The sequence below is a fragment of the Salmo salar genome, unplaced genomic scaffold (assembly GCF_965601325.2).
Source record: "Salmo salar unplaced genomic scaffold, fSalSal1 ptg000306l, whole genome shotgun sequence".
Lineage (NCBI taxonomy): Eukaryota > Metazoa > Chordata > Actinopteri > Salmoniformes > Salmonidae > Salmo > Salmo salar.
Genome location: NW_027675347.1, coordinates 2,258,689 through 2,280,964, shown reverse-complemented (window position 1 = coordinate 2,280,964; position 22,276 = coordinate 2,258,689). Strand labels below are relative to the sequence as shown.

General features: G+C 40.8%; 1 protein-coding gene across 1 annotated transcript in view; it reads left to right on the top strand.

The window, feature by feature from the left end:
- Nucleotides 1–14,125: 14,125 nt before the first annotated feature.
- Nucleotides 14,126–22,276, top strand: part of LOC145875672 (uncharacterized) — a gene marked incomplete at its 5' end in the record, with an annotated part of 34,177 nt that continues 26,026 nt past the window's right edge. Inside the window, one exon of the mRNA XM_082971510.1 lies at nt 14,126–15,329. Within this exon, the coding sequence (XP_082827636.1) occupies nt 14,126–15,329 (1,204 nt within the window). The remainder of the gene's footprint in view (nt 15,330–22,276) is intronic.

Genomic DNA, 22,276 nt, shown 5'->3' with positions numbered 1-22,276 from the left:
AAATGCACCTGCTGTTGATGGAGTGCACCACGGGTGGCACGCTAGCGTCCCACCTAGCCCCAAGAGGTTAAGACCGGCCTTTTTCGTTTCCGCATCTGCTTTTCTGTTGTTGTTACTGACACTATCTGTCCCTCTAATGTGGGCCTCACATATACAAATAGCTAACTTTTCTGGCAAAATACAGCATCTAATAGATTCAAAATCAACTGAGCATGTGTAATAGGTTTCCAAGAAGTGGTTAATACCACTATCTCTTCCCTGTTTCTCCATTGGGCTGCAAATATGTGTACTGTGTTAAATGCATAGGCACTGTCTTTGTAAATAGTAATACGTTTTCCTGTCCCTAACTGACACGCACGGGTAAGTGCTACTATTTCTGCCTATTGTGCTGAATAGTTTCTCGGTAACGGCTCTGCTTCCAAGACCTCTGTGTCTGTAACTATAGCATATCCTGTCGCATTAGTGCCATCATGGTTCTTTCTTGATGATCCATCTACAAACATAGTCAGTTCCCCATCAGGTAAAGCTAGATAAGTTAAATCGGGTCTTGGTAGGACAACTTTCTCAGTTTCTGTTACACAATCATGTGGGCTGCCATCTGTTTTAATAGGAACTAATGTTGAGGGGTTCAGAGTAGTACAACATCCTATTGTCAAATTAGGCATGTTCAAAAGAATTATCATACGAGACAAATGTCTAGCTGGTGACATGTAAGCCATCTTATGCTCTAACAACAGTATGGATACGGCATGAGGAACTTTTAAAGTCAAATCATGATAGAGCACAACAGATTGCCGAGTCCTCAACTGCCTGAGCTGCTGCCACCACAGACTGCAAACATAGTGGCATGGGCTTGGGCTACTTCATCTAATCGGGAGGAATAGTAAGCAATAGGCCTATTTTTTTCCCCTGTGTCTCTGGGTCAGTACTGATGTCATGAACCCCTCCCTACAGTCTACTGTCTGGGTAAAGGGGCGATCATATCTGGGAAACGCCAGTACTGAGCTAGATGTTGATAACTTTTTAATGTTTACAAACTGATTTTCAGCCTCATCTGTCCACTTGATCTTATCTTTTGCTGCCATAGCTTTACCATTAATCAACTCACTAAGCTTCCCTGTATGTAATGCAAAATGGGGTATCCACGCACGGCAATAGTTAATCATTCCAAGAAAACTCATCATTTGTTTCTTATTGAGTGGTTTAGGTGCTTCTAGGATGGCTGTCTTTCTGGTAGAATTAACCTGTTATGGCTAGGGGGCAGTATTTTCACGGCTGGATAAAAAACGTACCCGATTTAATCTGGTTACTACTCCTGTCCAGTAACTAGAATATGCATATAATTATTGTCTTTGGATAGAAAACACCCTAAAGTTTCTAAAACTGTTTGAAATGGTGTCTGTGAGTATAACAGAACTCACATGGCAGGCAAAAACCTGAGAAGATTTCATGCAGGAAGTGGCCTGTCTGACAAGGTGTCGTTCTTCTTGTCTCTGTTTATTGAAGAGTGAGGATCTTAGCTGTCCCGTGACACTTCCTACGGCTGCCATAGGTTCTCAGAAGGCGGCAAAAAGCTGAATCGTGGCTTTGCAGGCTCTGGCTGAAAATAAGTAGCGCGTTTGGGTAGTGGCTGGTTACAGTACTGTGAGACTCAGGCTCGTGCCCGCGTCGACCGAAAGCTTTGTTTTCTTTCCTCTGTTTAGCTAAATAGACATTCCCGGTCGGAATATTATCTCTTTTTTACGAGAAAAATGGCATAAAAATGGATTTTAAACAGCGGTTGACATGCTTCGAAGTCCGGTAATGGAATATTTAGATTTTTATTTGTCACGAATTGCGCCATGCGCACGACCCTTCTTTACCATTCGGATAGTGTCTGGGACGCACGAACAAAATGCCGCTATTCGGATATAACGATGGATTATTTTGGACCAAAACCAACATTTGTTATTGAAGTAGCAGTCCTGGGAGTGCATTCTGACGAAGACAACAAAAGGTAATCAAACTTTTATAATAGTAAATCTGATATTGGTGAGTGCTAAACTTGCCGGGTGTCTAAATAGCTAGCCCGTGATGCCTGGGCTATGTACTTAGAATATTGCAAAATGTGCTTTCACCAAAAAGCTATTTTAAAATCGGACATATCGAGTGCATAGAGGAGTTCTGTATCTATAATTCTTTAAATAATTGTTATGCTTTTTGTGAACGTTTATTGTGAGTAATTTAGTAAATTGTTAGCAAATTCCCCGGAAGTTTGCGGGGGGTATGCTAGTTCTGAACGTCACATGCTAATGTAAAAAGCTGTTTTTTTTATATAAATATGAACTTGATTGAACAAAACATGCATGTATTGTATAACATAATGTCCTAGGTGTGTCATCTGATGAAGATCATCAAAGGTTAGTGCTGCATTTAGCTGTCTTCTGGGTTTTTGTGACATTATATGCTAGCTTGAAAAATGGGTGTCTGATTATTTCTGGCTTGGTACTCTGCTGACATAATCTAATGTTTTGCTTTCGCTGTAAAGCCTTTTTGAAATCGGACAGTGTGGTTAGATAAAGGAGAGTCTTGTCTTTAAAATGCTGTGAAATAGTCATATGTTATATATATAAAGCCACGTTTCAGATTTTTGCCGCCTTCTGAGAGCCTATGGGAGCCGTAGGAAGTGTCACGTTATAGCAGAGATCCTCAGTCTTCAATAAACAGAGGCAATGATGAACGACACCTTGTCAGACAGGCCACTTCCAGCATGAAATCTTCTCAGGTTTTTGCCTGCCATATGAGTTCTGTTATACTCACAGACACCATTCAAACAGTTTTAGAAACTTTAGGGTGTTTTCTATCCATATGTAATAAGTGATATGCATATTCTAGTTACTGGGCAGGAGTAGTAACCAGATTAATTCGGGTACGTTTTTTTATCCAGCCGTGTCAATACTGCCCCCTAGCCCTAAGAGGTTAAATTACTTTAGAGAGTATACAGACCTTCATACCCACTCTCAGACCACCATAGTATGGTCCCAAGTCATGGGAGCTTGCCTGAGGTATTTTTGGATGTTTGAAAAAAAAATCCCTTCCCTACTTAAGAGAGTCATAGTTACTCACACATTTTACCCGAGTTCATTGATGGCTCATCATGTCTATATTTTGGGATGGTTCTTAACAAAGGAGTGTACATTTGGTTTTTATATTTCATGTTTAATATTCATGTAAGATTTAGTAATCATAATTATTTATGAAACCAACTGACAATTTTTGGTACAATTTATATTGACATTGCTGCCCTGCTTTTAGAATATCAGGGTTCATTCTCAGATGTGCCAACCCAAATGTACTAGAGCATGACATTGGGGACTGGGCCCCCGTTCCAACAACATGCCTATCTAGTGAACCCTGAAAAGAGAGAGAAGCTCCGCAGTGAGGTGGAAAGTTACTATGGATATTGCAGGAGTTTCCTCTTGAAATCAGACATGTCCGTGGTAAGGACAACTTGGTTTCTGATTGTCTCAAGGGTGGGCAGTCAAAAAGATTTGTGTTTTGTCAGTGCATTACAATTTATTTTGACTGCACGATTTTCCGTATTGGAGATGAGTTTTGTTGGGGTTCCCAAGGGGATGAGAGTTCTAGAAGCTAGTGGTATTTAGAAAGATGAGAATTCTAGAAGCTAGTGAGTTTTAGGATTCTATAGTAAGAAAAAGGATTTTCTTTAAATTAGATTGTATAGTATTATTTAGAAATGTGTTTTTCTTGTTTTTAATTGTTGACACTTCTCGCTCGTTAGCACGTACTAGCCCCGTTAGCACGTTTAAGCTCGTTAGCCCGTCTAGCTCGTTAGCCCGTCTAGCCGTTAGCCCGTCTAGCTCGTTAGCACGTCTAGCTCGTTAGCATGTATAGCCCTTTTAGCCCGTCTAGCAAGTCTAGCTCCGTCAGCACGTCTAGCTCCGTCAGCACGTCTAGCTCCGTCAGCACGTCTAGCTCCGTCAGCACGTCTAGCTCCGTCAGCACGTCTAGCTCGTTAGCACGTAGGACGCACTGATTGGTGTCACCTCGTTAGTCAGTATGTGTTACAACCTGTGCTGGCTTGTCCATCTCGTTAGTGGGAAGGTGTTTCACCTGAGCTGGTCCAGGTTCTATTTAAGAGTGTCTGGCCCAGTGCTCCAGTTGTCTTGATACATGTGGAGAGTCAACACCTTTAGTTGCTCCACCTTTTTGGTTTACTTCCTGTCTTTAAGTTTGGTGTGGGATTTTCTTTTGTTTTCCTCTTCTTGCCAGGCAGATTTAGTGGGTCTCATGGTGGGTGTCTTTTAGGTCCCAGTTGCTTTTACTAGTCAACTTCCAGTGGACACCCCCATAGTGTCGTTCAGAGCCCCTCCTAAAAAACAAGTTATATTTTGGGTTGGATATTGCATCATATTGTTGATATTTTAATCAATGGCATTGTCTTTCAGTTGTTATTATTGTTTTTTATCCTCATATTTGTGTACTAAATATTTTCTGATTATTTTCATATTTTTTTTCCTGTGAAGCCATTGTGTTGCATCCATGTCTGACATGTGCTGTATAAATAAAGCTTGATTTGATTTGAACATATTGCGAAACAAATGAACCCAATGACTGACCAATCAACAGACTCTTGGTCCCTCTTAGTATCCCCCTTGTCCCTTTCCCAATGCCATGAACTAGACCAGGTACTGTGTTACAGCTGCTCTCTCCTCCTCAATGCCATGAACTAGACCAGGGTACTGTTACAGCTGCTCTCTCCTCCTCAATGTCATGAACTAGACCAGGTACTGTGTTACAGCTGCTCTCTCCTCCTCAATGTCATGAACTAGACCAGGTACTGTTACAGCTGCTCTCTCCTCCTCAATGTCATGAACTAGACCAGGTACTGTGTTACAGCTGCTCTCTCCTCCTCAATGTCATGAACTAGACCAGGTACTGTGTTACAGCTGCTCTCTCCTCCTCAATGCCATGAACTAGACCAGGTACTGTTACAGCTGCTCTCTCCTCCTCAATGTCATGAACTAGACCAGGTACTGTGTTACAGCTGCTCTCTCCTCCTCAATGCCATGAACTAGACCAGGTACTGTGTTACAGCTGCTCTCTCCTCCTCAATGCCATGAACTAGACCAGGTACTGTTACAGCTGCTCTCTCCTCCTCAATGTCATGAACTAGACCAGGTACTGTGTTACAGCTGCTCTCCTCCTCAATGTCATGAACTAGACCAGGTACTGTTACAGCTGGTCTCTCCTCCTCAATGTCATGAACTAGACCAGGTACTGTGTTACAGCTGGTCTCTCCTCCTCAATGTCATGAACTAGACCAGGTACTGTGTTACAGCTGCTCTCTCCTCCTCAATGTCATGAACTAGACCAGGTACTGTGTTACAGCTGCTCTCTCCTCCTCAATGCCATGAACTAGACCAGGTACTGTTACAGCTGCTCTCTCCTCCTCAATGTCATGAACTAGACCAGGTACTGTGTTACAGCTGCTCTCCTCCTCAATGTCATGAACTAGACCAGGTACTGTTACAGCTGCTCTCTCCTCCTCAATGTCATGAACTAGACCAGGTACTGTGTTACAGCTGCTCTCCTCCTCAATGTCATGAACTAGACCAGGTACTGTGTTACAGCTGCTCTCTCCTCCAAAGTGAAGGGGTCTGAATACTTAACGAATGCATTGTAAACCGCTGGCAGAGTTTTCTACCATTGGCAGTTTTGTACACAGTCATGTGATACGTGGTATAGAAAAGTCCAATCTTAGGAGAGTACATGGGAGGCACTATACTGTGTATCTGCAGGTGTCTATCTGGTCAAAACCACTGATACAGGAGCCCCTCTACCCTCTGGTGGGATGGATCATGTCTACAGAGAAACCTAGATTCAAATACTTAGATGTGTGTGTATTGGGTATATGTTGTGAAATTGTTAGATATTACTTGTTAGATATTACTGCACTGTCGGAGCTAGAAACACAAGCATTTCACTACACCCGCAATAACATCTGCTAAACATGTGTATGTGACCAATAAAATGTGATTTTGATTTGAAATAAACGTCCTATTTATCAAAGGTGCTTTTGTCTGGGGTCGAAATGACTCCAAAGGATTTGAATTTGTTAAAAGTCCATATTGATACAGAAACACTAAACCATGATTTAGATTTATTAAGAACAAGTTGATTGACAAAGTCATGAAGAATTGAATAAACTACATTTTTGCTATGATAAAAGATATGCCTCTGGGGTCAAAATGATCCATGTCAGAAGTATGGTTCAATGCAAATATGTAGTGGGTGTAAAGTTTGTATTAAATTCTCACTCATTAAAAACGAATCAATCAACACATGCTGCTCTTTGAACGACTTAATATAATATTAAACTTTTATGAAATAAATGAAAAATAAACGTTTGGTTCCTCAACTGCGTTGCCCAGTACAGTCAGCAGATGGCGATGTGCGTCTTTTAGGTTCAGGCGATGCTGCCAGTGTGACGTAGAATCTAGTGGACGGGACGCTCCTTCAACAACAACAGCTAGTCAGACACCTCGGTAGCTTTCTAACAAACATAGCTACAACATTCACGCTCTTTACACTGGTTTGGTGTATATTAGTCGCTGTGTATTAAACACACTTCTGTCGTATGTACTTGTTGGACCATTTAATTATATATTTACGTTGTTTGTCAGCTAGCTGGTTTGCTAAGTTAGCTTAGAACTAGGCTAGTTGCTAATGCTAACTAACTAACATCTCCGACCATGAGTTCACTAAGTTACTCTCCTCCTGCTAAAGAAGAGGAGGTCTGCTGGACGGAGAAAGAAACTCTTGTGAAAGAGGAGGAGGAGGAGAAAGATGTTACAATACAAAAACAAGTAGAGGGTGAAGCTGTTACAGTGAAAGAAGAAGAGAAAGACGTTTCAGTGAAAGAAGAGGAAGACTCGTTCAGAGTGAAAGAGGAGGAGGATGTTACAGTAAAAGAAGAGGAGGATGAGAAAGAGGAGGATGCTGTTTTTGGAGTGAAAGAGGAGGAGGAGGAGATCACTGTCACATCGAAAAAGGAGGAGGAAGAAGAAGAGGAGGAAACTGGATATCTGGGCCCGGTTTCCCAAACGCATCTTAAGGCGTCCAATGGTTCTAACGGTGAACTTAGCAATAAGATGGTTTTGAGAAACCGTTCCCTGATTAACACTAGTAAGTACTGTCTTAAAAACAGAGGCACAAACTCTGCAGTTGTTGAACTGATGTGTGGTGTTAAAGGGGAAATATGCAATAGCTACATCCATATTTAGACTTTATAATTATTTATTTATAGCCATTGATTCTTGAAGAATATAACACATGCCTCATGAGCTTAGTTCAACTGTTGTACCCCATCAGAACCCCAAATAAGCTTTTTTTACTCCAATGTTTAGAAACAATGTAAACCAACACTGTATAGCCTCAACATGGTTAAAACTATAATGTTGATATCATGGATGGTCAGTCCTTGCATCCGCAGGTCTGTCTATGAATTTGAGAGTAGTTACATTTCTCCAGCCCCATCATCATCTTATAACCAAACTAGTGGTGGAATGACAGCTTTGTTATTGTTTCAACTGCAGATTGGTTGATAGATGTGTGGCTATTTTATAGGGATAACCTAGGATTTAAATAGCAAAAAATTATCCGCCCAGAGACTTGGTTTGGTAAACATCTGAGGGATGGGGGAAGGAGAAGTGTAACCACTCTCAAATTCATAGAGAAAGCTATTGTAGAAACCGTAACCCAAAACCTAGCGACCTCCTCAAGAAGTTCAGACATCTTGACATAACAGTTATAAGGTGTTGGCTTGACAGTTGCTGGACCCAGGTTTGAGTCTAGCTCAGGACAACCCCCTGAATTGACTACACTATAAATACAAGCACTGGCCATCCATAAGGTCAAAATTATAGTTTTAACCAGATTTCACAGCTATACAGAAGATATAAGGCTTGTTTACAAACAGTGGCGTTATACAAGCTTATGTTTTGGTTTCTGGTGGGGTAATACAGTTTGAGGCATTTATAAGTTATATTCTTCAAGAATCAATGGTTATATAGTAAATGGGTGTTTACAGATGGGCTATGTACAGGTGCAGTGATCTGTGAGCTGCTCTGACAGCTGGTGCTTAAAGCTAGTGAGGGAGATATGAGTCTCCAGCTTCAGAGATTTTTGCAGTTCGTTCCAGTCATTGGCAGCAGAGAACTGTAAGGAAAGACGACCAAAGGAGGTGTTGGCTTTGGGGGTGACCAGTGAGATATACCTGCTGGAGCGCATGCTACGAGTGGGTGGTGCTATGGTGACCAGTGAGTTGAGATAAGACGGGGCTTTACCTAGCAGAGACTTGTAGATAACCTGTAGCCAGTGGGTTTGGCGACGAGTATGAAACGAGGGCCAACCAACGAGAGCGTACAGGTCGCAATGGTGGGTGGTATATGGGACTTTGGTGACAAAACGGATGGCACTGTGATAGACTGCATCCAGTTTGTTGAGTAGAGTTTTGGAGGCTATTTTATAGATGACATCACCGAAGTCGAGGATCGGTAGGATGGTCAGTTTTACGAGGGTATGAAGGATGCTTTGTTGAGATATAGGAAGCCGATTCTAGATTTAATTTTGGATTGGAGATGCTTAATGTGAGTCTGGAAGGAGAGTTTACAGTCTAACCAGACACCCAGGTATTTGTAGTTGTCCACGTATTCTAAGTCAGAGCCGTCCAGAGTAGTGATACTGGATGGGCGAGCAGGTGCGGGCAGTGATCGATTGAATAGCATGCATTTAGTTTTACCTGCGTTTAAGAGCAGTTGGAGGCCACGGAAGGAGAGTTGTATGGCATTGAAGCTCGTTTGGAGGTTAGTTAACTTCTCTAGGGCCAGTGGGACGATTTCGTCCCACCTACGTAACAGCCAGTGGCGCGTTATTCAAATACCTTAGAAATGCTATTACTTCAATTTCTCAAACATATGACTATTTTACACCATTTTAAAGACAAGACTCTCGTTAATCTAACCACACTGTCCGATTTCAAAAAGGCTTTACAACAAAAGCAAAACATTAGATTATGTCAGCAGAGTACCCAGCCAGAAATAATCAGACACCCATTTTTCAAGCTAGCATATAATGTCACATAATCCCAAAAGACAGCTAAATGCAGCACTAACCTTTGATGATCTTCATCAGATGACAACCCTAGGACATTATGTTATACAATACATGCATGTTTTGTTCAATCAAGTTCATATTTATATCAAAAAACAGCTTTTTACATTAGCATGTGACGTTCAGAACTAGCATACCCCCCGCAAACTTCCGGTGAATTTACTAAAAATGTACTAAATTACTCACGATAAACGTTCACAAAAAGCATAACAATTATTTTAAGAATTATAGATACAGAACTCCTCTATGCACTCGATATGTCCGATTTTAAAATAGCTTTTCGGTGAAAGCACATTTTGCAATATTCTAAGTAGATAGCCCGGCATCACAGGGCTAGCTATTTAGACACCCAGCAAGTTTAGCACTCACCAAACTCAGATTTACTATAAGAAAAATGTTATTACCTTTGCTGTTCTTCGTCAGAATGCACTCCCAGGACTTCTACTTCAATAACAAATGTTGGTTTGGTCCCAAATAATCCATAGTTATATCCAAATAGCGGCGTTTTGTTCGTGCGTTCAAGACACTATCTGAAAGGGTAAATAAGGGTTACGCGCCCGACGCGTTTTGTGACAAAAAAATTCTAAATATTCCATTACCGTACTTCGAAGCATGTCAACCGCTGTTGAAAATCAATTTTTATGCAATTTTTCTCGTAAAAAAGCGATAATATTCCGACAGGGAAAGCGTGTTTACGTTCAAAGAGAGAGAAAGTAAAAGCATGGGATCCCCTCGTGCACGAGCCTCAGTCTGATGGCCCTCTGATCGACTTCCATCCAAACGCGCTAAAGTTTTTCAGCCAGCGGCTGGAATTACATCATTCAGCTTTTTCCCGGGTTCTGAGAGCCTATGGGAGCCGTAGGAAGTGTCACGTTACAGCAAATATCCTAAATTTTCTTTAAACAGAGCCAAGAAGCCCAAGGAATGGTCAGAGAGGGTACTTCCTGTTTGGAATCTTCTCAGGTTTTTGCCTGCTATATGAGTTCTGTTATACTCACAGACACCATTCAAACAGTTTTAGAAACTGTAGGGTGTTTTCTATCCAAAGCCAATAATTATATGCATATTCTAGTTTCTGGGCAGTAGTAATAACCAGATTAAATCGGGTACGTTTTTTATCCGGCCGTGTAAATACTGCCCCCTAGCCCTAACAGGTTAACACAGTGTCCAAAGAGGTGCCAGAAGTATACAGAATGGTGTCATCTGCGTAGAGGTGGATCAGAGACTCACCAGCAGCAAGAGCGACATCATTGATGTATACAGAGAAGAGAGTCGGCCTGAGAATTGAACCCTGTGGCACCCCCATAGACTGCCAGAGGCCCGGACAACAGGCCCTCCGATTTGACACACTGAACTCTATCAGAGAAGTAGTAGGTAAACCAGGCGAGGCAATCATTTGAGAAACCAAGGCTGTCGAGTTTGCCAATAAGAATGTGGTGATTGACAGAGTCGAAAGCCTTGGCCAGGTCGATGAATACGGCTGCACAGTAATGTCTCTTATCGATGGCGGTTATGATGTCGTTGATGTAGTTAGTATGCCAAAAGTTCCCGGATGTCGTACTAAATTCGCCAAAATATGACGTATACACGCAGTACTTTAGGGCCCATAATGCAATTCTTCAGGAAATGGACGTAGCTTCACATCATTTTCAGATTTGAAGAAAATGGCGGAAAATATGCAGCCGAAGTCCAACGAGAGCCGAAACAAATTCATTGCTTTAACTAATTATGACAAATGTTAAGAACATGTTAAGCAATGTAATAAAGACATTTCTTTTCAAGTAAGTTACCTTACACGATATTTTGGCTGACAATTTGCTTGCATGTTATTACAGCAGCATGTACCGGCATGTTAAAACCTCTCTGGGGTAGGTGGGACGCTACCGTCACACCTCGCCAACAGCCATTGAAATAGCAGGGCGCCAAATTCAAAACAACAAAAATCTCATAATTCAAATTTCTCACACATACAAGTATTATACACCATTGTAAAGGTACACTTCTCATTAATCCAACCACAGTGTCCGATTTCAAAAACACTTTACGGCGAAAGATTATGTTAGGACACCACCTAGACAAGAAAAACCACACAGCCATTTTCCAAGCAAGGAGAGGCGTCACAAAAACCAGAAATATAGCTAAAATTAATCACTAACCTTTGATGATCTTCATCAGGTGGCACTCATAGGACTTCATGTTACACAATATATGTATGTTTTGCTCGATAAAGTTCATATTTATATCCAAAAACCCCATTTTACATTGGCATGTAATGTTCAGAAATGTTTTGCCTCCAAAACCCCCGATGAATGAGCACATCAATTTACAGAAATACTCATCATAAACGTTGATAAAAGATACAAGTGTTATGCATAGAATTAAAGATATACTTCTCCTTAATGCAACCGCTGTGTCAGATTTCAAAAAAGCTTTACGGCGAAAGCACACTTTGCAATAATCTGAGTACAGCGCTCAGACACCAAAACAAGCCATACAGATACCCGCCATGTTGTGGAGTCAACAGAAGTCAGAAATACCATTATAAATATTCACTTACCTTTGATGATTTTCATCGGAATGCACTCCCAGGAATCCCAGTTCCACAATACATGTACATTTTGTTTGATAAAGTTCATGTTTATGTCCAAATACCTCCATTTTGTTCGCGCGTTAGGTTCACTATTCCAAATGCAGAAGGCGCGCGCACTAAAGTCCAGACGAAAAGTCAAAAAAGTTCTATTACAGTTTGTAGAAACACGTCAAACGATGTGTAGAATCAATCTTTAGGATGTTTTTATCATAAATCTTCCATAATATTCCAACCGGACAAGTCCTTTGTCTTCATAAAGGAAAGAGAACTGAGCTCGTGCTCATGGCTGCGCACATAACTAAAATAAGACACCTGACTCAATCAGCTCTTATTCTCTCCCCATTCACAGTAGAAGCCTGAAACAACGTTCTAAAGACTGTTGACATCTAGTGGAAGCCTTTGGAAGTGCAATATGACCCCATAGACACTGTATATTGGATGTTAAATAGGCAATCTCTTGAAAAACTACAAACCTCAGATTTCCACACTTCCTGGTTGGATTTGCCTGACATATGAGTTCTGTTATACTCACAGACATTATTCAAACCGTTTTAGACACTTCAGTGTTTTCTATCCAAATCTACTAATTATATGCATATTCTAGCTTTTGGGACTGAGTAGCAGGCAGTTTACTCTGGGCATGCTTTTCATCCGGACGTGAAAATACTGCCCCCTACCCCGATGAAGTTAAGCATTTCCAATCCAAAATTAAATCTAGAATCGGCTTCATATTTCGCAACAAAGCCTCCTTCACTCACACTGCCAAACATACCCTCGTAAAACTGACTATCTTATAAATCCTTGACTTCGGCGATGTCATTTTCAAAATAGCCTCCAACACTCTACTCAGCAAACTGGATGCAGTCTATCACAGTGCCATCCGTTTTGTCACCAAATCCCCATATACCACCCACCACTGCGACCTGTATGCTCTCGTTGGCTGGCCTTCTCTACATATTCGTCGCCAAACCCACTGGCTCCAGGTCATCTATAGGTCTTTGCTAGGCCGCCTTCACTCAGCTCACAGGTCACCATAGCAACACCCACCCATAGCACGCACTCAAAGAGGTATATCTCACTGGTCATCACCAAAGCCAACACCTACTTTGGACACATTTCTTTCCAGTTCTCTGCTGCCAATGACTTGAACGAATTGCAAAAATCGCTGAAGTTGGAGACATATATCTTCCTCACTAACTTTAAGCATCAGCTATCTGAGCAGCTAACCGATCGCTGCAGCTGTACACAGTCCATCTGTAAATAGTCCATCCAACTGCCTACCTCATCCCCATGTTTTTATTTACTTTTTTGCTCTTTTGCACACCAGTATTTCTACTTGCACATCATCATCTGCACATCTATCACTCCAGTGTTCATTTGTTAAATTGTAATTACTTCGCTACTATGGCCTATTTATTGCCTTACCTCCGTACTCCATTTGCACACACTGTATATAGATTTTTCTATTGTGTTATTGACTGTACGTTTGTTTATTCCATGTGTAACTCTGTGTTGTTTGTGTCGCACTGCTTTGCTTTATCTTGGCCAGGTCGCAGTTGTAAATGAGAACTTGTTCTCAACTGGCCTACCTGCTTAAATAAAGGTGAAAAACAAAATGTAATTAAAAATAAATTTAAAAAATCATAACTTTATTGACAACACCCAAATGGATACGGTCATTAACTCGGTTCTTAATACTGTAGCAAACATTATATTAAGCAGGACATTCAAGCGAGCTTTACAATTATAATCCAAAGTAGCGTGAAATGCACTCATAAGCAACCTGGAAATGGAAGTTACTTCCCTGAGTTTTTCCCCATTCACATTCAGAATACATTGTGAAAAACTAAAATCTTTGCTCACCATTTTTGCTCCAGGCAGATATACTACATCCATAACTATCGGTTTCCTCATTACCAGATATACTACATCCATAACTAGTGGTTTCCTCATTAGCAGGGAGGAGTTTCTGCAATCAAATTGCCCTCGTGCCGCAATTTTAGCAAACACAGAAAGGGGCCTATATTGGAGACCAAAAGTCGTCTGGCACACTGCTTAGAGTTTCAACAACATGAATAACTTATTTCTAGCCTACAATCATCGATGTTACTACTAATGTGAAAACAAGACAAAATATGACTGTTCTTGCTCATTTTAAGACAATTGTTAAATCATTTTAACATTCATTACAGACGTCAATTGTTGTATAACATCATGGCTACGCTGTTGGCATCACCTTTTACAGTGGATTTCTGCTGTTGTGGGCCTTTAACCATCTGTATGACTTTGTTGTTCACACAGGAGAGATATGGGACTATCGTGGATCCTCTGGGGAGCCTCAACAACATCATGATGCTGAAGAGGCAGAGAAGAGTCTCTCCAGATCAGAACACCTCAAGAAACACCTGCAGAGATCCACAGGGAAGAGAACTCACTGCTGCTCTGACTGTGGGAAGAGATTCACCTCATCAGGCATTAAAATTCATCAGAGAATCCACACAGGAGAGACATCTTATAGCTGTGGTCAATGTGGGAAGAGTTTTGTTCAATCTGGCCAGCTGACATTACACCAGAGAACACACACAGGAGAGAAATCTTATATCTGTGATCAATGTGGGAAGAGTTTTAGTAAGTCTGGCTCTCTGACTTTACACCAGAGAACACACACAGGAGAGAAACCATATAGCTGTGGTCAATGTGGGAAGAGTTTTGCTGCACCTAGCACTCTCACTCAACACCAGAGAACGCACACAGGAGAGAAATCTTATAGCTGTGATCAGTGTGGGAAGCGTTTTGGTCGATCTGGAGATCTGACAGTGCACCAGAGAACACACACAGGAGAGAAACCTTATAGCTGTGATCAATGTGGGAAGAGTTTTAGTAAGTCTGGCTCTCTGACTTTACACCAGAGAACCCACACAGGAGAGAAATCTTATAGCTGTGGTCAATGTGGGAAGAGGTTTACTCAGTCAACCAGCCTGATATCACACCAGAGAACACACACAGGAGAGAAACCTTATAGCTGTGATCAATGTGGGAAGGGTTTTAGTATGTCTGGCTCTCTGACTTTACACCAGAGAACACACACAGGAGAGAAACCTTATAGCTGTGGTCAATGTGGGAAGAGTTTTGCTGCATCTAGCACGCTGACTCTACACCAGAGAATACACACAGGAGAGAAACCTTATAGCTGTGATCAGTGTGGGAAGAGTTATGGTCGATCTGGAGAGCTGACAGTGCACCAGAGAATACACACAGGAGAGAAACCTTATAGCTGTGATCAATGTGGGAAGAGTTTTAGTAAGTCTGGCTCTCTGACTTTACACCAGAGAACACACACAGGAGAGAAACCTTATAGCTGTGATCAATGTGGGAAGAGTTTTAGTAAGTCTGGCTCTCTGACTTTACACCAGAGAACACACACAGGAGAGAAACCTTTTAGCTGTGATCAGTGTGGGAAGAGTTTTGGTCGATCTGGAGAGCTGACAGTGCACCAGAGAATACACACAGGAGAGAAACCTTTTAGCTGTAATCATTGTGGGAAGAGTTTTGGTCGATCTGGAGAGCTGACAGTACACAAGAGAACACACACAGCCTTATAGCTGTGACCAGAGATAATCTGATAAAAGACCTCTGATCAAATATCAGAAAATATATTTTAATGATGTCACAATGTAGAACCCTAAACGTTTGTCCCCTGTTCTATTGATTTCAGCATGATATGGATATTAGCCTCAGGGGGAAAATCCAGGCTCTGAATTGGAGGATTACTATTTATGAGATTTAACAAAAAGTGACTAACAAAAAAAGAGCTGTGTTACATTTACAGCATTGGTGACCCACTTGAATCAAAATGTAGCGAGCTGTTTTCTACAAATTGTCCTCTAACCAGGGATGTACACATTATTCTCAGATTCCGTGTGGTTTTGGAGCTGTTAGTTTTTACAGGACGTGCAACCTCATCTCCTTCCTCTCACACAATTGATTTCAACATGATATCGATGAGTGATGACAAATAAGTGTTGTGTTCCTTTGTTTAGTGACCCCTACATTTAAATGCATCACTCCAAAATGTAGCTGACTGTCTTCTGCAGGTTGTCCTCTAACCAGTGAGGTAAAATATATCTCCATTTCCATGTGTTTTTTGTTTTGTTGTGTTAGTTTCAAGAGCAGATTCAACCTGATTTCCCCCCAAATGGATATAAGATTTGTGTTTTGTGTTTAGGCAGTGCGTTGCTATGGATCTTTATTTATTTTGACTGCACGTTTTTCCGTATTGGAGATGAGTTTTGTTTGGGCTCGTTCCAAGGGGACGAGAGTTCTAGAAGCTAGTGAGTTTTAGGAAGAGGAGAGTTCTAGAAGCTAGTGAGTTTTAGGAAGACGAGAGTTCTAGAAGCTAGTGAGTTTTAGGAAGACGAGAGTTCTAGAAGCTAGTGGGATTTAGGATTCTATAGAAAGAAAAAGGAGAAACAAATAATCCTATTGTATATTATTATTTAGAAATACGTGTTTTTTTCTTATTTTTAATTGTTGACATCCAGTAGACACCATGTTTATATTGGTGAAGGTGAATCATTGTAGTTGATTATAATGTGAAATGGAAGTTGTTTTCTGTTGGTGGTGCTCAAACTTTTCCAACAAAAATATAGGATATATTTGTTGTCTTAAGGTGTTACAGGCTTTGGTTTTTCCATTTATGTTTTGAGGTTGGACTTTAGCACGTCTAGCTCGTTAGCACGTCTAGCTCGTCTAGCTCGTTAGCCCGTCTAGCTCGTTAGCCCGTCTAGCCCGTTAGCCCGTCTAGCTCGTTAGCACGTCTAGCTCGTCAGCCCGTCTAGCTCGTTAGCCCGTCTAGCTCGTCAGCACGTCTAGCTCGTCAGCACGTCTAGCTCGTTAGCACGTCTAGCTCCGTTAGCACGTCTAGCTCGTTAGCACGTAGGACGCACTGATTGGTGTCACCTCGTTAGTCAGTATGTGTTACACCTGTGCTGGCTTGTCCATCTCGTTAGTGGGAAGGTGTTTCACCTGAGCTGGTCCAGGTTCTATTTAAGAGTGTCTGGCCCAGTGCTCCAGTTGTCTTGATACATGTGGAGAGTCAACACCTTTAGTTGCTCCACCTTTTTGGTTTGCTTCCTGTCTTTAAGTTTGGTGTGGGTTTTTCTTTTGTTTGCCTCTTCTTGGGCAGATTTAGTGGGTCTCATGGTGGGTGTCTTTTAGGTCCCAGTTGTTGTTACTAGTCAACTTCCAGTGGACACCCCCATAGTGTCTTTCAGAACCCCTCCTAAAAAACAAGTTATATTTTGGGTTGGATGTTGCATCCAATTAATATTTTAGTCAATGTCATTTCCTTAGAATGTTCATTAGTCTTTCAGTTGTTAGTCTTCTGTTTGTTGTGTTCTAAATATTTTCATTTTTATTTATTTTTCCTGTGAAGCCATTGTGTTGCATCCGTGTCTGAAATGTGCTGTATAAATAAAACTTAATTTGATTTCAACAAATGAACCCAATGACTGACCAATCAACAAACTCTTGGTCCCTCTTAGTATGAAAAACAGTATCAATCCCACTTTTCCAGCCTGCTGAAGGCGTGGTGGAGTGGTAAACACCACCCCCGGCTCTACCAGGGGCTTGAGGTGGTCTCCCACAGCTCTGCTTATGTCATGTTCTGTGGCCTTGCTGTTCCATTTCTTGACTGCCCCTGCAACACAGAAACACATTTAGTCATATTATATAAAACACAGAGCCGGTTTCACATAGAAGGCTTAAGCTTAGTCCCAGACTAAAATGCTTGTTCGAGCTGTCTTAAGTCTGTGCAAGTCGCTTTGAGTTATGTTAAAATAGTGGTAGATTTAGCCTGTTCTGGACAAATCAAAGGCGATTGCAAGAGGGAGGATTAGAGCTTCTCCAGGACTAAATGGAAGCTTACATGAATCTTTCAGAGGCAGGTTTAACTTCTGCTTAGTGCTGTTTGTGAGGGAGCCTGGACTATGTGGAATGTCTAAATGAAGACCAACATGCACTACAGAGGCCAGCCACACCAGTACCTGTGGATAGGAGTAATCCATTACATTACTTTGAGGCCGCTTTCGTATGTACAAAGAAAATGCATTGGAGCACTGGGCCAGAAACTCTTAATTAGAACCTGGACCAGCTCAGGTGAAACACCTTCCCACATATCTCTGCTTGAGCCTAGACTTTCCTCTCTGTCTCAAAGAGGAAGGCCTTCACCCAATTCTCTCCAAGTTCTGATCACTGTGAGGTTTTTGGCATCTGGAATCTTTCATTGTGAAACTGGTGATTTGTGTCGGTGCCAGTGAAGCAACTGTGTGTTTAATAGTTCACAAAGTCTGCAGGAGGAGTCTTTACATCTAGTTTCCTGATGCTGCTGGTCAAGCCAACTATAAAGTCTGCAGGAGGAGTCTTTACATCTAGTTTCCTGATGCTGCTGGCCAAGCCAACTATAAAGTCTGCAGGAGGAGTCTTTACATCTAGTTTCCTGATGCTGCTGGTCAAGCCAACTATAAAGTCTGCAGGAGGAGTCTTTACATCTAGTTTCCTGATGCTGCTGGTCAAGCCAACTATAAAGTCTGCAGGAGGAGTCTTTACATCTAGTTTCCTGATGCTGCTGGTCAAGCCAACTAAAAAGTCTGCAGGAGGAGTCTTTACATCTAGTTTCCTGATGCTGCTGGTCAAGCCAACTATAAAGTCTGCAGTAATCCTGATAATAATGCAGATATCTCACCTCTAGTTGTTGTTTCTTCCTGTAATCCTGATAATAATGCAGATATCTCACCTCTAGTTGTTGTTTCTTCCTGTAATCCTGATAATAATGCAGATATCTCACCTCTAGTTGTTGTTTCTTCTTGTAATCCTGATAATAATGCAGATATCTCACCTCTAGTTGTTGTTTCTTCCTGTAATCCTGATAATAATGCAGATATCTCACCTCTAGTTGTTGTTTCTTCCTGTAATCCTGATAATAATGCAGATATCTCACCTCTAGTTGTTGTTTCTTCCTGTAATCCTGATAATAATGCAGATATCTCACCTCTAGTTGTTGTTTCTTCCTGTAATCCTGATAATAATGCAGATATCTCACCTCTAGTTGTTGTTTCTTCCTGTAATCCTGATAATAATGCAGATATCTCACCTCTAGTTGTTGTTTCTTCCTGTAATCCTGATAATAATGCAGATATCTCACCTCTAGTTGTTGTTTCTTCCTGTAATCCTGATAATAATGCAGATATCTCACCTCTAGTTGTTGTTTCTTCCTGTAATCCTGATAATAATGCAGATATCTCACCTGAAGTTGTTTCTTCCTGTAATCCTGATAATAATGCAGATATCTCACCTCTAGTTGTTGTTTCTTCCTGTAATCCTGATAATAATGCAGATATCTCACCTCTAGCTGTTGTTTCTTCCTGTAATCCTGATAATAATGCAGATATCTCACCTGAAGTTGTTTCTTCCTGTAATCCTGATAATAATGCAGATATCTCACCTCTAGTTGTTGTTTCTTCCTGTAATCCTGATAATAATGCAGATATCTCACCTCTAGTTGTTGTTTCTTCCTGTAATCCTGATAATAATGCAGATATCTCACCTCTAGTTGTTGTTTCTTCCTGTAATCCTGATAATAATGCAGATATCTCACCTCTAGTTGTTGTTTCTTCCTGTAATCCTGATAATAATGCAGATATCTCACCTGAAGTTGTTTCTTCCTGTAATCCTGATAATAATGCAGATATCTCACCTCTAGTTGTTGTTTCTTCCTGTAATCCTGATAATAATGCAGATATCTCACCTCTAGTTGTTGTTTCTTCCTGTAATCCTGATAATAATGCAGATATCTCACCTCTAGTTGTTGTTTCTTCCTGTAATCCTGATAATAATGCAGATATCTCACCTCTAGTTGTTGTTTCTTCCTGTAATCCTGATAATAATGCAGATATCTCACCTCTAGTTGTTGTTTCTTCCTGTAATCCTGATAATAATGCAGATATCTCACCTCTAGTTGTTGTTTCTTCCTGTAATCCTGATAATAATGCAGATATCTCACCTCTAGTTGTTGTTTCTTCCTGTAATCCTGATAATAATGCAGATATCTCACCTCTAGTTGTTGTTTCTTCCTGTAATCCTGATAATAATGCAGATATCTCACCTCTAGTTGTTGTTTCTTCCTGTAATCCTGATAATAATGCAGATATCTCACCTCTAGTTGTTGTTTCTTCCTGTAATCCTGATAATAATGCAGATATCTCACCTCTAGTTGTTGTTTCTTCCTGTAATCCTGATAATAATGCAGATATCTCACCTCTAGTTGTTGTTTCTTCCTGTAATCCTGATAATAATGCAGATATCTCACCTCTAGTTGTTGTTTCTTCTTGTAATCCTGATAATAATGCAGATATCTCACCTCTAGTTGTTGTTTCTTCTTGTAATCCTGATAATAATGCAGATATCTCACCTCTAGTTGTTGTTTCTTCCTGTAATCCTGATAATAATGCAGATATCTCACCTCTAGTTGTTGTTTCTTCCTGTAATCCTGATAATAATGCAGATATCTCACCTGAAGTTGTTTCTTCCTGTAATCCTGATAATAATGCAGATATCTCACCTCTAGTTGTTGTTTCTTCCTGTAATCCTGATAATAATGCAGATATCTCACCTCTAGTTGTTGTTTCTTCCTGTAATCCTGATAATAATGCAGATATCTCACCTCTAGTTGTTGTTTCTTCTTGTAATCCTGATAATAATGCAGATATCTCACCTCTAGTTGTTGTTTCTTCCTGTAATCCTGATAATAATGCAGATATCTCACCTCTAGTTGTTGTTTCTTCCTGTAATCCTGATAATAATGCAGATATCTCACCTGAAGTTGTTTCTTCCTGTAATCCTGATAATAATGCAGATATCTCACCTCTAGTTGTTGTTTCTTCCTGTAATCCTGATAATAATGCAGATATCTCACCTCTAGTTGTTGTTTCTTCCTGTAATCCTGATAATAATGCAGATATCTCACCTGAAGTTGTTTCTTCCTGTAATCCTGATAATAATGCAGATATCTCACCTCTAGTTGTTGTTTCTTCTTGTAATCCTGATAATAATGCAGATATCTCACCTCTAGTTGTTTCTTCCTGTAATCCTGATAATAATGCAGATATCTCACCTCTAGTTGTTGTTTCTTCCTGTAATCCTGATAATAATGCAGATATCTCACCTCTAGTTGTTGTTTCTTCCTGTAATCCTGATAATAATGCAGATATCTCACCTCTAGTTGTTGTTTCTTCCTGTAATCCTGATAATAATGCAGATATCTCACCTCTAGTTGTTGTTTCTTCCTGTAATCCTGATAATAATGCAGATATCTCACCTCTAGTTGTTGTTTCTTCCTGTAATCCTGATAATAATGCAGATATCTCACCTCTAGTTGTTGTTTCTTCCTGTAATCCTGATAATAATGCAGATATCTCACCTCTAGTTGTTGTTTCTTCCTGTAATCCTGATAATAATGCAGATATCTCACCTGAAGTTGTTGTACTCTTCTTGTGGTTACATTTCCATTGAATTCACAGCAAATTGCAGCCCAACCCGCTTGTTCTACTGCTCAGTAGCAGCAGTGTGGCTCAGTTGGTAGAGCATGGTGTTTACAACGCCAGCATGGTGTGTTATACATACTGGCCTTCCCCGTGGCTCAGTTGGTAGAGCATGGTGTTTGCAACGCCAGGGTTGTGGGTTTGATTCCCACGGGGGGCCAGTACAAAAAATGCATGAAAATGAAATTAAATGTATGCATTCACTACTGTAAGTCGCTCTGGATAAGAGCATCTGCTAAATGACTAAATTTAGCAGACTAAATGTACCTTCAATAACTGGATGGTTTGACAACATTTGTTTTGGAGCGTTTTTTTGAACAAATTATTTTTGCCTCTGCCGTTGTTTCGTCTCCAGATTCACACCAGTATTGGTGTTTTCTATTCCGGGTTTTAATGAGCACCACTAGACCAACAGCATGTGTTCATACTGAACCTAATCAGGATTAACCCAGGTGTTCATACTGAACCTAATCAGGATTAACCCAGGTGTTCATACTGAACCTAATCAGGATTAACCCAGGTGTTCATACTGAACCTAATCAGGATTAACCCAGGTGTTCATACTGAACCTAATCAGGATTAACCCAGGTGTTCATACTGAACCTAATCAGGATTAACCCAGGTGTTCATACTGAACCTAATCAGGATTAACCCAGGTGTTCATACTGAACCTAATCAGGATTAACCCAGGTGTTCATACTGAACCTAATCAGGATTAACCCAGGTGTTCATGCTGAACGTAATCAGGATTAATCCAGGTGTTCATACTGCACCTAATCAGGCTTAACCCAGGTGTTCATGCTGAACCTAATCAGGATTAACCCAGGTGTTCATACTGAACCTAATCAGGATTAACCCAGGTGTTCATACTGAACCTAATCAGGATTAACCCAGGTGTTCATGCTGAACCTAATCA